General features: G+C 34.5%; 1 protein-coding gene across 10 annotated transcripts in view; it reads left to right on the top strand.

Annotated features, from left to right (window-relative positions):
• Positions 1–12,286, top strand: part of Tm1 (tropomyosin 1) — a 157,720-nt gene that overhangs the window by 70,517 nt on the left and 74,917 nt on the right. For all 10 annotated transcript variants that reach the window (XM_090390844.1, XM_090390840.1, XM_090390841.1 and 7 more), the window contains exon 3: positions 6,368–6,501. In XM_090390844.1, the coding sequence (XP_090246970.1) occupies positions 6,368–6,501 (134 nt within the window). The remainder of the gene's footprint in view (positions 1–6,367; positions 6,502–12,286) is intronic.

Below are 12,286 nucleotides of genomic sequence, written 5' to 3'. Positions count from 1 at the left end.
CGTATCTGATATTCCATAGACCTGACAGTAAGTTAGTAAACTTTTTCTAGATCCTCTAATCCTGAAAATACCACTAAAAGTCCTTCGAGGAGGACTAAAATGAAATGGAATGAATGGGGAGGAAGCCCCTTTCTTAGCAGACACTTGACGGGTTACATGGTTCAATGATTTAAACCAAATTAGTAATCTAGTGCATTGTCTAGTTACTTTTGTCAGAAGCAGAGATAAAAACCTGAGACGTTATGGTAAAGATGGCAGCATCCACTTCATACCCACTAACAAACGGTACAGTGAAAGTTATCTCCCATCTAGAGGTCTAGTAGGCCTCATATGATAATTGTTAATGATTTTTGGATGTTTATTATGGTATACAAAAAAAAAAAAAAAAATCCTGCATTTTAATAAACATTTAATGCCAAGCTAACTTTGCAATAAAACCTGAAGAAGCAATAAGCCTTTGTTACCAGTTAATAGTTGTGTAACTTCTTGTGTCGTAATGACTATTCAAACCTTTCATTTTCAGCAGTCTTGTAGTCATAAAAATCATTTTGGAAAATTATATTCCTTCATTCAATTATTATATTATAATAAATATTATAATAATATTCAAGAAAAATGAGATTTGGAAAGCATTAACCCATAGAGGCACATACTGCTTGGAAAGAAGTCAACAGACATGATAGTATGAGGAACAAACAGCCATGACTCCTATCTTAATAAGATGTAGGTTCTCCTTTCACTGATGACTGCAACAATCCTATAGGGCATAATTTCCACAAGTATATATTAGCAATCAATGGGAACTTTGGACCATTCCTCCTGTATGCATGTAATGAGGTCCTGAACTGCTGTGGGAGACATTCCTTGATCTTACCTGATGCTTCAATTCATCCCACAGATGTTTAATGGGGTCGAGATTAGAGCTCTGTAGAAGCCATCTCACCTCTCATCCTATCACACCTCTTTCAAACTCTGCCATTTCCTTCTCACAGCTGTTTTACCCAGACACAGTTGCACTGACTTGGGAGCATCATATTTCTCCAATTTATACTGGCTACAAACACAGGACTCATTACAGCAGCAGCCTTATGACATGGTGCATTGTTTTGTTGAAAGATAGAGAGAGAGAGTGGTCAGCTACATAGAAATGCCACAAAGTAGGAAGCATTGCATTGTCCAGAATATTCAGATAGCAAGAGGTATCTGAACATTCTGGACAATGTTTTTGTGCAGATTCGTGTTCCAGTCAATGCTTCCACTCAGTGTGTTAGCTAATGATAGTGATTTTTACATATTATCTTTTGTAGCACTTGCAGTCGACTCCCTGCGTTTCCATCTTTGCATGATATATCACTGGTTGTTGACCTGGGATGGCTCAATTTATCAACAATTTGCAAAACAGATAGACCTGCAACATGGCATCCTATCACACCTCTTTCAAACTCTGCCATTTCCTTCTCACAGCTGTTTTACCCAGACATAGTTACACTGACTTAGGAGCATCATTGTGTGACTTGGGTGCAGATTCGTGTTCCAGTCAATGCTTGCATCCAGTGTGTTGGCTATCGACTGCAAGTGCTACAAAGGATAATATGTAAAAATCACTATCGTTAGCGCTTCCCTGCGCTTCCATCTTCATATGGTATATCGCTGGTTGTTGACCTGGGATGGCTCAATTCATCAACAATTTGTGAAACAGATAGGTCTGCAACATGGCATCTTATCACACTTCTTTCAAACTCCGCCATTTCCTTCTCACAGCTGTTTTACCCAGAACAGTTGCACTGACTTAGGAGCATCATATTCTTCGAATTCATACTGAGTACAAACACAGGACTCATTACATGGCACAATGCACCTTGTCCATGGTAGTATCCGTTGACTTCTTTCCAAGCAATGTATAATGCCTTCTGGTTTAGCATGGTATTGAAGGATTTATTGTAAAACATGATATCTTTTCATGTAGGAGATTTTTAAGGTGATTCCTTCTACCATCAAGCTAATTCATAGTATCATTATAGGGTGAAGGAAGGTATTAATGACATCAGAACATAAGCATTAATTATGCTAGATCAATTTTGCCTAATTCATGCAAAATAATATCTGTTAATATTAATTTATAAAATTAAAATATAGGACTGGTTTATAGAATCAGACTTTTAAAATATGAGTGGTTTTGTTTCTCTTTTGTGAATTCTGATCACCTAAAAAAGTTGTAAACTTATTATACATTAGCATTGTGGGTTGGCTAAAGGTTAGATAATTCAGAAACCTCAATCAAACACAGTATTCTTTTCAAGCCACTTCAACTTTTCATTAAGCAGATTGATAGTTTCCTTCCATTGAATGAAATTCATCCATCTGAAAACATTTACAGACATCTGTGTCTATAGTGGAATTTGATTTCATGACCTGTTTGTTGGAGAGTGACAGTACTAATCTGCTCTGCTCAGTGAGGTTAGCTTAAATTATTCATTCAAAGAGATCTCTTTTGCTAACACTGTCAGTATATTCATCCTGAAAAAAGATCAGGATGAACAGTACTGAAGACTAAAAGTCATTATTGGTAGATTTTAAACTGCAATAAAACAAATGATGTATATTTATAACATTAAAAGAAATTGAGGTCATGAAGTGAATGTTGTTTTCAGAATTTAAAAAGGTTATATCAGAAGAAAAGTATTGACATGCAGCATTTTGCTTATTAAGTATAAATTATATCTGATTGCTCAGTGCTGACTGAGCAGTATGATTAGATGCTATGTAACTATTTATATCATACTTATGTAACTCACACCAGAAATGAATAAATTGAAAATATTCATATTTTGTATTAAAAAAAGATCTGAGAGTATAGATTAACAGGTGAGCATTTCCTCATATACATTGGTTTAGATCATATTAATTTTCATTAGATTATTTTGGGAAAATTCACATTAAACATTATTAGAGTGGAGATATTATTACACAGGCATATCCATGCAGTCTGAAGAATCAGTGTGAGTGACTCACTCTAATTGCTTGTCATATATCTCCTTAAACTCGTTCGCTGACATAGCACTTGACTACCTATGGCATTCTTAACACTCATTCTCTACTCTCCATGCAAAAAAATCTAACCCTCATGCCTTGTTATTGACACTCTTGCACAGTCTCCAGGGATGATCCTGTATTCTCTCCTCTCCATTCATATATTTAAAAAAAATTCTTTAGAATCCACTCTATAAAAACCCTTTCAGTAACTTATGTTCCTAATTACGCCCCCCCCCCACCCTCTTTTGTGCCTATCAGCTGAACTTTTAACTCGCAAATCCCTGAATCTCTCCCTTAGGGAGCACTCCACAGACTAGTGTGCTGGTAAGGCTTACATGTTGGCTCTTATTTATAAATATTACAGCATAGAATGTATTAATTAGAATAATTTAATTAATATTTCTGATATTTTCGGATCAAATTCAAAGCCAAATTGCCATTATCAGAGAACAATATACAGAGTGATATGTACATACAAGAGCACTTCATTAGGTAAGTGAGACTGAAGCAGAGGAGTCAAAGGTGAGCCCAAAATCATACTTAGTGCTCCTGTTGGGCTAGAATGGGCATTTCTTGGCTGTTGGGATGATGTTTTGACAATGAACACTTCCCATATTTCAGGCAGTTTCATCACTCTGTACCTTGTTTCACTGATGGTAGTTTGACTTTGCTGAAATTTCAGAAGAATTGATTAAATTATTCTAATTAATGTATTCTACTCTGTAATGTCCTTAAATAACTCCACAGACCAATCACTATTTTGGTCACTTACTACTGAATTATCTTTGTTATATAATTTATGTTCTGTATTCTATATTACTCAGCTTTGTCTTTGTTTTCTCTTTACTTAATATTTGGGAATGGACGACCTCCTTAACTGTTGGCTGCCCCATCTATCTATTTCTGCTATATCCTATTTCACATGCTCTATAGTCTTAACAAATTTATTTGGTTTACGACTGTACTAGTTAGACTATATATTGAGTGTGAGATTATAAAATCTTAAATCAAAGACAAAGCAGATATCATTTGCATTCCACGCATATATTAATCCTTATCTTAAATTAGTCGTGGCTTAATTATAAATCATATAAACTTTCATCTTATGCAGGTTCAAATTTTTTAGGATGGTGCATTGACAGAATCAGTCTAATGTGTTGTTCACAAACCATTTAATTAAGTCAAAAAGAAATATTTCCAGAATGACTCATTCACATATATATACAATGTCATCACAATTCTCTTGCTAGTTGCAATTCTTTTTAAGCTAATTCACAATCTATCATAACATTAATTGAATATAAGGCATACCTTGTTTAAACCTAATTCAACATTAATATAAATTATCTCATAAACATAAACACATTCTTGTTCACTATTATAACTACTTAAAATTTTTGTTCACAAGTAAGTCTTCTTCTTGTCTTTCTTTCTGTCTGCCGACTCGTTCCTGATTTTCCTGCTAAATTTCTTCCTTGTCCGAGTCGTCTGTTATTCCTTGCCATGTAGGACTCTTAACTCGGCGGCAATGTACAAATATTTCCTTTCGAGATGATCGACACAATACTTCTCACTTGGCGATGGACTCAGAACCCACAGTGCTTCTCTTTAGATTTCCACCAGCAAATCTAGTGTGACGGTGGACCCAGATAAGAGAAGGTTTGAGAACCCTAAGACAAACTTCCTTCTCTTCTAATTCCTGACAACAACTTTACATGATGGCAGATCCAGGTAAGAGAAGACTTAGAAACCCCAAGACAGATTTCCTCCTCGATGACCCCTTATATATATGCTCGGACTTCACTTGTATGCATACATGCGTCTCTCGAAAATGGTCACTTATTGACCTTCGGACATGCTGATGTCATTATCCATGCATCTTTGGAATTCTCTATTCATGGCAATTCTTAGAATTCTTCACTATGGTCACATATTGATCTTTGGACACGATGATGTCATTCTTCGCACATCTTTGGACATTTCCATTTATGACAATTCCTGGAATTCTTCACTATTTTTATAATTAGACTTGCTGATTTAACATGAGTTACCTACATGATGACGTCATGAGCCACATTATTTTAACAAAGACTCATTACAAGATTATTTCAGTCAAAAATTAACATTTGTCTGCTAATTATGTTATCCTAAACAAAAAGCATGTGAAAATGAACATAAGTTACAAAGTCACATATCATGAGAGATTTTACGTCCCCACTACTTCCTCATCAGGAAACCCAGGTGACAAAATCTCTGCATCTAGCTGTGTGATCTTATGAAAGCTTTATAAAGAAGGATCATAACTTCCCTGTCCTAGCTTGTCTCTTAACATCAAAGTAATCCTGTTAGGACAACCTATACAACCTCTGTGTTATACAAGCTTGTCCAGAATAGGCTTTTACAACTATCCATGCCACTTTTGCAATATGCCTTTTGAACTTCAGCTCCTTGCTCATATCATCACACCCAAATCCCAATCCACATCTATTTTCTGCAATCAATCCCATCAATATAATGTGCAGCTTACAATCCCTTCATTCAAAGTGGATTACATTAGAGTTTGCTGCATTAAACTTACAACAATTATCCTTTGTGCACAGTCAGGCTGTTTAAATCATCCTGTAACATCTATGACATCTTTAGTAACTGTTGTCCTTGTGACAAACAAAATATTCCCTGTTTCATCATTCTATTATAATATATTCAAAATAAACTGCAACAGTCCAAGCAGAGTTCTGTGCAGCTACTAACACAACATCTTTTTGATTCAGCTTATCATATATGGTTCTCTGTCTTTCCATCAGTCACTTTTATCTGTGTTGCCAGTTTCCACCTATCCTAATTTACTCCATCGTATATAACAGGATTCCATGCCTTTGTCAAATCTAGTAGTATCATAGTATATTCATTTTTTCTTATCCAACTTAGCTGTCATTTTATTGCAGATTGCGGAAAGTGAGTTAATTACAAGACCTCTTCACTACTTTAACTATCATTCCTTAGATACTAATTGGTCTATAATTTGCTCCATCTTGGAACGTGTTTTTTTGTATGCTATTGCCATCTTACCACTTCCTTAAGTTGGGTCACTGCAGTTTTTTGTGCAATTCTCCTGGGATTGGACTAGATATCAGCCCGTGGGACTAGTATCTCATCCCATTGACAAATTGACACTCATTATGTAATAATAAAAAATATTAGTGTGAATACAGTCACGAGACTCAATTTATTAATATGCAGCCATTATGCATATAATTTTTTTTTTATTTGAAGCAATATTTATTCTTTTTAAATTTTTGCATTTAAAAATACTCTTTGATTTAAATCTGTAAAGGCTGAAGGTGAAGTTGCTGCCCTCAACAGGCGAATCCAGTTGTTAGAAGAAGATTTGGAACGTTCTGAAGAACGTTTAAAGATTGCAACTCAGAAACTTGAAGAAGCATCAGCAGCGGCAGATGAAAGTGAACGGTAATTTTTTTTTTTTTTTTTTCAATTTTTTTTTTTTTTTTAATATATATATAAGTAGAATGTTTTGCAAAATTTTATAGAATTTTTGTTGGATCTCATATCACCTTCATAATTTTATTTTCAGTTGATATCAAATGTGACGAAGAGATAATATTCTAAATCTACTATGTGTATGCCAAACTGCTGTGTGTAGTATTTGCCTACGTGGTTGCCAAGTAGTTAGCATATCTGCCACTCCAACAGATTGTATATGTAAAGAAAGGCTTAGGTGTTGTTCATTACTTATAATAAAGCTTAACAGTATAATACCAAGAAGAAAAAATACATTTATTAAATTCACTAATATTCCACTGGTATTCTATCCAGCATCTTCAGAGCACGGCGATAACTATCACAGGCACACGGCACTAAACCAAGTAATTGTAGAAACAATTTAAATTGTGGCTAACACCGATTGTCCTTATGTGGCACCTTCTATGAATCAAATAACTACAAATGACATAGCCCTGGAAACTGAGCTTAGGAACCTTTGCAATACCTTTTTATCCAATGGCTACAGCCTATATAAAATAGATAAAATATTACATGCACCCCCTCCCCATCCCTCCTACACCCAGCATACAGGAATCACAGCAAAACCATTCCCATTCCATGTGTGAAAGGTATACATCAGAAAAAATAGCCAAAGTTCTTTGCAAATATGATCTTCGTACCACTTTCAAACCTTTCATTCGACTAGCTATATAAGCTTTATAAGTTCTCCTAAAGAAAGACTACATCCTCTTGAACATCCAGGAGTATGTAAAGCTCCTTGTGCCTGCAAGTTAGTCTACCTTGGACAGACTGGTAGATCAGTTAACATGCACCTTGAAGAACATGAAAATTACATCCGAGATCATCTGTATAAAAAGTCGGGATTGGCAGACCATGATCTGGATGCTCCTTCACAGGATCTGATGGACAAAGACATCTTTATTACATAGAAGTCATTACAAGTATGAGAGGCTATTCTTAGAATCAGCATCAGCTATGAAACACTCCCCCAACCTCAACAAGTATGATTGCATTAATTTACCAAAGATCTGGTCTGGGAGACTATCATTTTAAGATTTAATAGCCAAGCTTCTCTGAATTAACTTTGTAGTTATCTGACCCATAGAGGGTGCCACATAAAGACATTAGGTGTCAGTTACAATTTAAATTGTTTTTACAATTACTTGGCCTGTCACAGTTATCGTGTTTTTGAAGATGCTGGGTCGAAAACCAGTGAAATATTAGTGAGTTTAATAAATGTATTTTTCCTCTTAGTGTTAGTTATACCATTAAGTTTTATTATGAACAACAGGCTGTATGCTCTAATTTCTCCTCTATATAAGTTTTATATGTTCTCCTAAAGAAAGACTACATCCTCTTGAACATCCAGGAGTATATAAAGCTCCTTGTGCCTGCAAGTTAGTCTACCTTGGACAGACTGGTAGATCAGTTAACATGCACCTTGAACATAAAAATTACATCTGAGATCATCTGTGTGAAAAGTCGGGATTGGCAGACCATGATCTGGATGCTCCTTCACAGGATCTTCATCTACCATGTGATTAACTTTACATGGTAGATGAATTTCATTGTCCAGTGTGAGACTGCCCCCACTTATCAAAGACCTCAAGTGGCTTGAGGTCTTTCAGGTTTCATGTTTGATCTCTAGAGCAGGATTTTTGAATCAGGTAAAAGAATTATAAAAATTAATATAGATAGAAAAAAAAAATCCTTAGCCCACCTGCAGTATTAATGTACTATTGGTTTTACAACCTTCTGTGTGCAGCATCGCATAAAGTACAAAGTAGTATTTTGTTAGAAAAATAAAAAAATATATATCAGAAACATTCAGTCAGGTCTCATTTAATGTATAACAAAAATGAGAAATTTCTTCTCAATTGGCATGTGTCTCTCTCTCTCTCTGTGTGTGTGCGTGAAAATGAATCAATTTGAGGAGTGATGGTTTGGTGATTGGTTGGCTAATGCTTCATTCTTGATGTGAATGTCCTCAGTGACTTGGGTGAAGTCATGGGATCTGACTGGCCCTCAGTGTTAGTGATCAGTTGTTTAGTTATGGGTCAAATGTGTTAGTAGTAATTATGGCATGTTAGTAAGCGGAAATTATTAAACCATCGAGAGTGACAATGCTGTTATTGTGAAGAGGATAAAAACGTGATATTGGGCAATTATTATTACTACAATTAATGGTGATACTAGTTGTTGCTCTTAATTCAATAATTTATCACTATATTGCACAAAAATCAGTTAAACCAACAGTGAAAATTTATGAAAATGTATAAAGAAGTTTTGAGATCTCTCTAAAACATGATCACTAGTTTAAAATATGCCTGTTTAAATAAGTAATGTTTTCTTTCTTATATTTCATTAGTAGAACTGACATATACTTATAGAAATTATTAAAAACATTATAAAATTATATAAATCAAGTATACAGCCGAATGTAGAAACTATAAAAGTTTTGTACGAAATTTGACCAGAGAGCTTATGGGAATACACTTGCCAACATTTACTAGTTGCCCTAGCATGGGCTATATAGAAGACATGATTGCTTGCCCAAGCATCCATATATTCACCTTTTATTGGTCCAATTTGATAAGGTTTCACTGGCCTGACACCAATAAAAGGCAAATGTATGAATGAATATATTCCTGTAAGCTCTCTGGCCAAATTTTGTACAAGACTTTTATAGTTTCTACATTCGGCTTTAAATAATGCTGGATTTAATATCCACTTCATTTATATAATTTTGTACCGCCAAACTGAAACCTTTTGGCTCTTTATTTTAGTAAATTATAAAATTAGTTCAGGCACACCCATAACAAGATGGTTGTAGTGGAAAAATGAAAAAAAAAAAAAAAGCAAATCTCTAAGAAAGTACAAAGAATGATATTTAAAAAAATAAAATAAAATTTTGTGTGTTCCTATGTGGATGACAACTTCCTGTGTCTCTCAAATGGACTTTAAATTACTGTTCTTTAGACTGGGTAATGTAGACTCCAAAAGATTCTTTAAATAGATATATAAATCTGAAACAGTTAATAGTTAAATATTTCTACATTATCATGGGATTCATAGCCCAGGTATGTTCTGCAAGTTCTGACTTTTCATGCTTGTGAAATTGAATATAGTTCATAGGTTCTGCTCTTCTGATATATCCAGCAGAGTAACCAGTCTGTCCAGATTAACCACTCCCTCCCTGGAGCTCATGCAAGAAATCATAGATGAAGCTTGTCCTCAGTGTAGTCACTTTTTTCTGTCTTGCCATCACCTATACCTAAGAATGACACAGTGGATCTGCTTGCAAACCTTTTCCCCCACCAGACATAGTTAGACACAGTTCAAACATTGTATGAATAACGCTTTTTTTTTTTTTCATATTTCAGGACAAATATTGGGAACAAAAAAGACTCGCCGTGGTTCCCCCCCCCCCCCCCCAATCTCCTCCCTTGTACAACTTGTTTATGGAAAATTTCAAAACAAATGCTATTAAAAACCATTACAAGAAACCAAAAGTTTGGTTACGTGACGATGCTATTTTTGTTATTTGGTCAGGAACAATGGATGACTTAATTCATTTCAAAGACTATTTGCATCCCAATATAAAATTCAGTCTTAAACTAGACGATCACAAAATATTACCATTCCTTGATATCCTTGTTGAAATAAATGAAGAAGAAAAATGGTTATCCTTTTCAGTAGACAGAAAAACCTACTGCAACTAGAATATTTTTACGGCCTGCTTCACAACATCATCCATTACAAAAGATAGGCATGATTAAAACATTATGAGATAAGCATATAAGATGTACAGTACATCAATTAATACGAATGAAGAACTATACTACATGAGACATAATCTTGTCCTCAATGGTTATGAACCCAAGACAATCAACAAAATTCTTAATACACCTCCTACAACTCCTGTACTTAATAAGATTTTAAGAATTCAATTACACTACCTTACATCAAGAATGTTGCAGACAAAGTTGCTCCATGAGTACAACATTAAAGTAGCTTTTTATAACCATTGCATAAAATCTCCAGATTCTTACATCCACCAAAACCTCTATATCATCCCATGAAAAAAAACAAAAAAAAACAGGTGTTTATTAAATTCATTGCGCTTGTGCCATTTACTATGTAGGCCAAGAAGGTTCAGGGCAGATCTGCATGTTTGAATACATAACAGATGTCGAAAAAAGAAACCAGCATAAATCAAGTTTAGTATTCCATACAACTACCACAGGCCATTAGGTAGTTTGGCAACAAACAAAAATGCCTTATATTGATCATAATTGTTTTGCAAGAAGGTTCAGGAAAGCCTCTGAAATGCTGTGGATTCCTACACAATGTAACAAAAATCACGGCTTAATCCTACACCAGGTTTTTTCTGCTTTCATTAAAAATCTAACTGCTGCAGACTTAAGATATGATATGTGCAATGCCAGAACATAACAGCAGAAACTAGCATTGTTCCAACATGTGTACAGTAATTAATTTAATGTTTTTATTCTGGTTATTTATTTATATATATGAATTGGTGAAGTTCTGATAACATCTAATATGTGTAATTAATTGTTTCTAGTCTCTTTTCTATACAATGTTTGCTAATACCTCTGATGATGTAGGTCTTAAAAAACATGGTCTCAATACTGGCATTTGTCTACAGAACTGCTAAACCACAGAAACTTATACATTCAATCGAATTATTCTGGTTTTGTGACCACATTTTTATTTAAAAAAAAGACTGTTTTTTAAAACTAAACAAGTACTAAAAAACAAACCCGACAAGTTTTGTTAGTCGTCAGACTAACATCTTCAGGGGTAAAGATAACTAACAGTTTAAAGCATGAATGCACTTATGCATTCATTTAAGTTCTGCACTGCCTTTGAGAGACAATAACAGACTTCTTGAAGAAAAGATTGATTCAGAAATGCATGTGGTACAAGTTGTCTTCAAGGATAAACACATGAGAACTCCATGGTTGACTGAGGAAGTTGTATCAAAAGTTCCTAGCAAGTAAGTCAGCATGTGCTTGAGAGGATGCAGAAAAAAAATGTAAAGGAAGCAGTGTGTAAAAGTAGCTAAAAAAAAAAACCTTGGAAGGCTTTGGTAAAAATATCGAAGATAAAGCATCGGGGAACTGTCAAAATGGGCAAAATGTTTTGAAGTAAAGAGTACTGTAAAAAAAGAGTTTTTACTTAAAAAAGAAAGGTTTAACCTCAGAGGTTGGTTAGTGACCCTTCCAATAATGCATGGCATGGCACGGCACTGTATATGTTTGAAAAGGGAGTGCGCTGGACATCATGGCATAGTAAGGCAATTTGATGTAAAATCATCTGCTTCTATATCCAAGTAGCCTGTTTTCTTCATGTGCTTCCACTAGGATATTGGATAAAAACAAGAATATAATTCTTATAATTTACTTTATTTTTTAACTAATAAAAATACTAGCAAAGTTGTAACACCACAGTAATTACTGTGAAATGTTCTCTCATTTTTTAAGTACTCTCATTGAACCAAAACATCAGTATTGGAACCCTTTCAGATTTATTTCAATGAGACTTGACTGTATACAAAAGTAAAGGTGTTGATATCAGTGTCTGTGGACTGGCATCAATCCATAAAAATTGATACCTTTTAAATTTCAAATATTTAAGCTGTTATCCTTGATAATTGATCTCATGTATGTAACTGGTGACATATAGTTATAATGTTAGAGGTATATAT

This window comes from Typopeltis vanoorti, chromosome 3, assembly GCF_054136105.1.
Source record: "Typopeltis vanoorti isolate ZY-2024b chromosome 3, IOZ_Tvanoo_1.0, whole genome shotgun sequence".
Lineage (NCBI taxonomy): Eukaryota > Metazoa > Arthropoda > Arachnida > Uropygi > Thelyphonidae > Typopeltis > Typopeltis vanoorti.
This window is presented reverse-complemented; position numbering and strand designations above follow the sequence as displayed.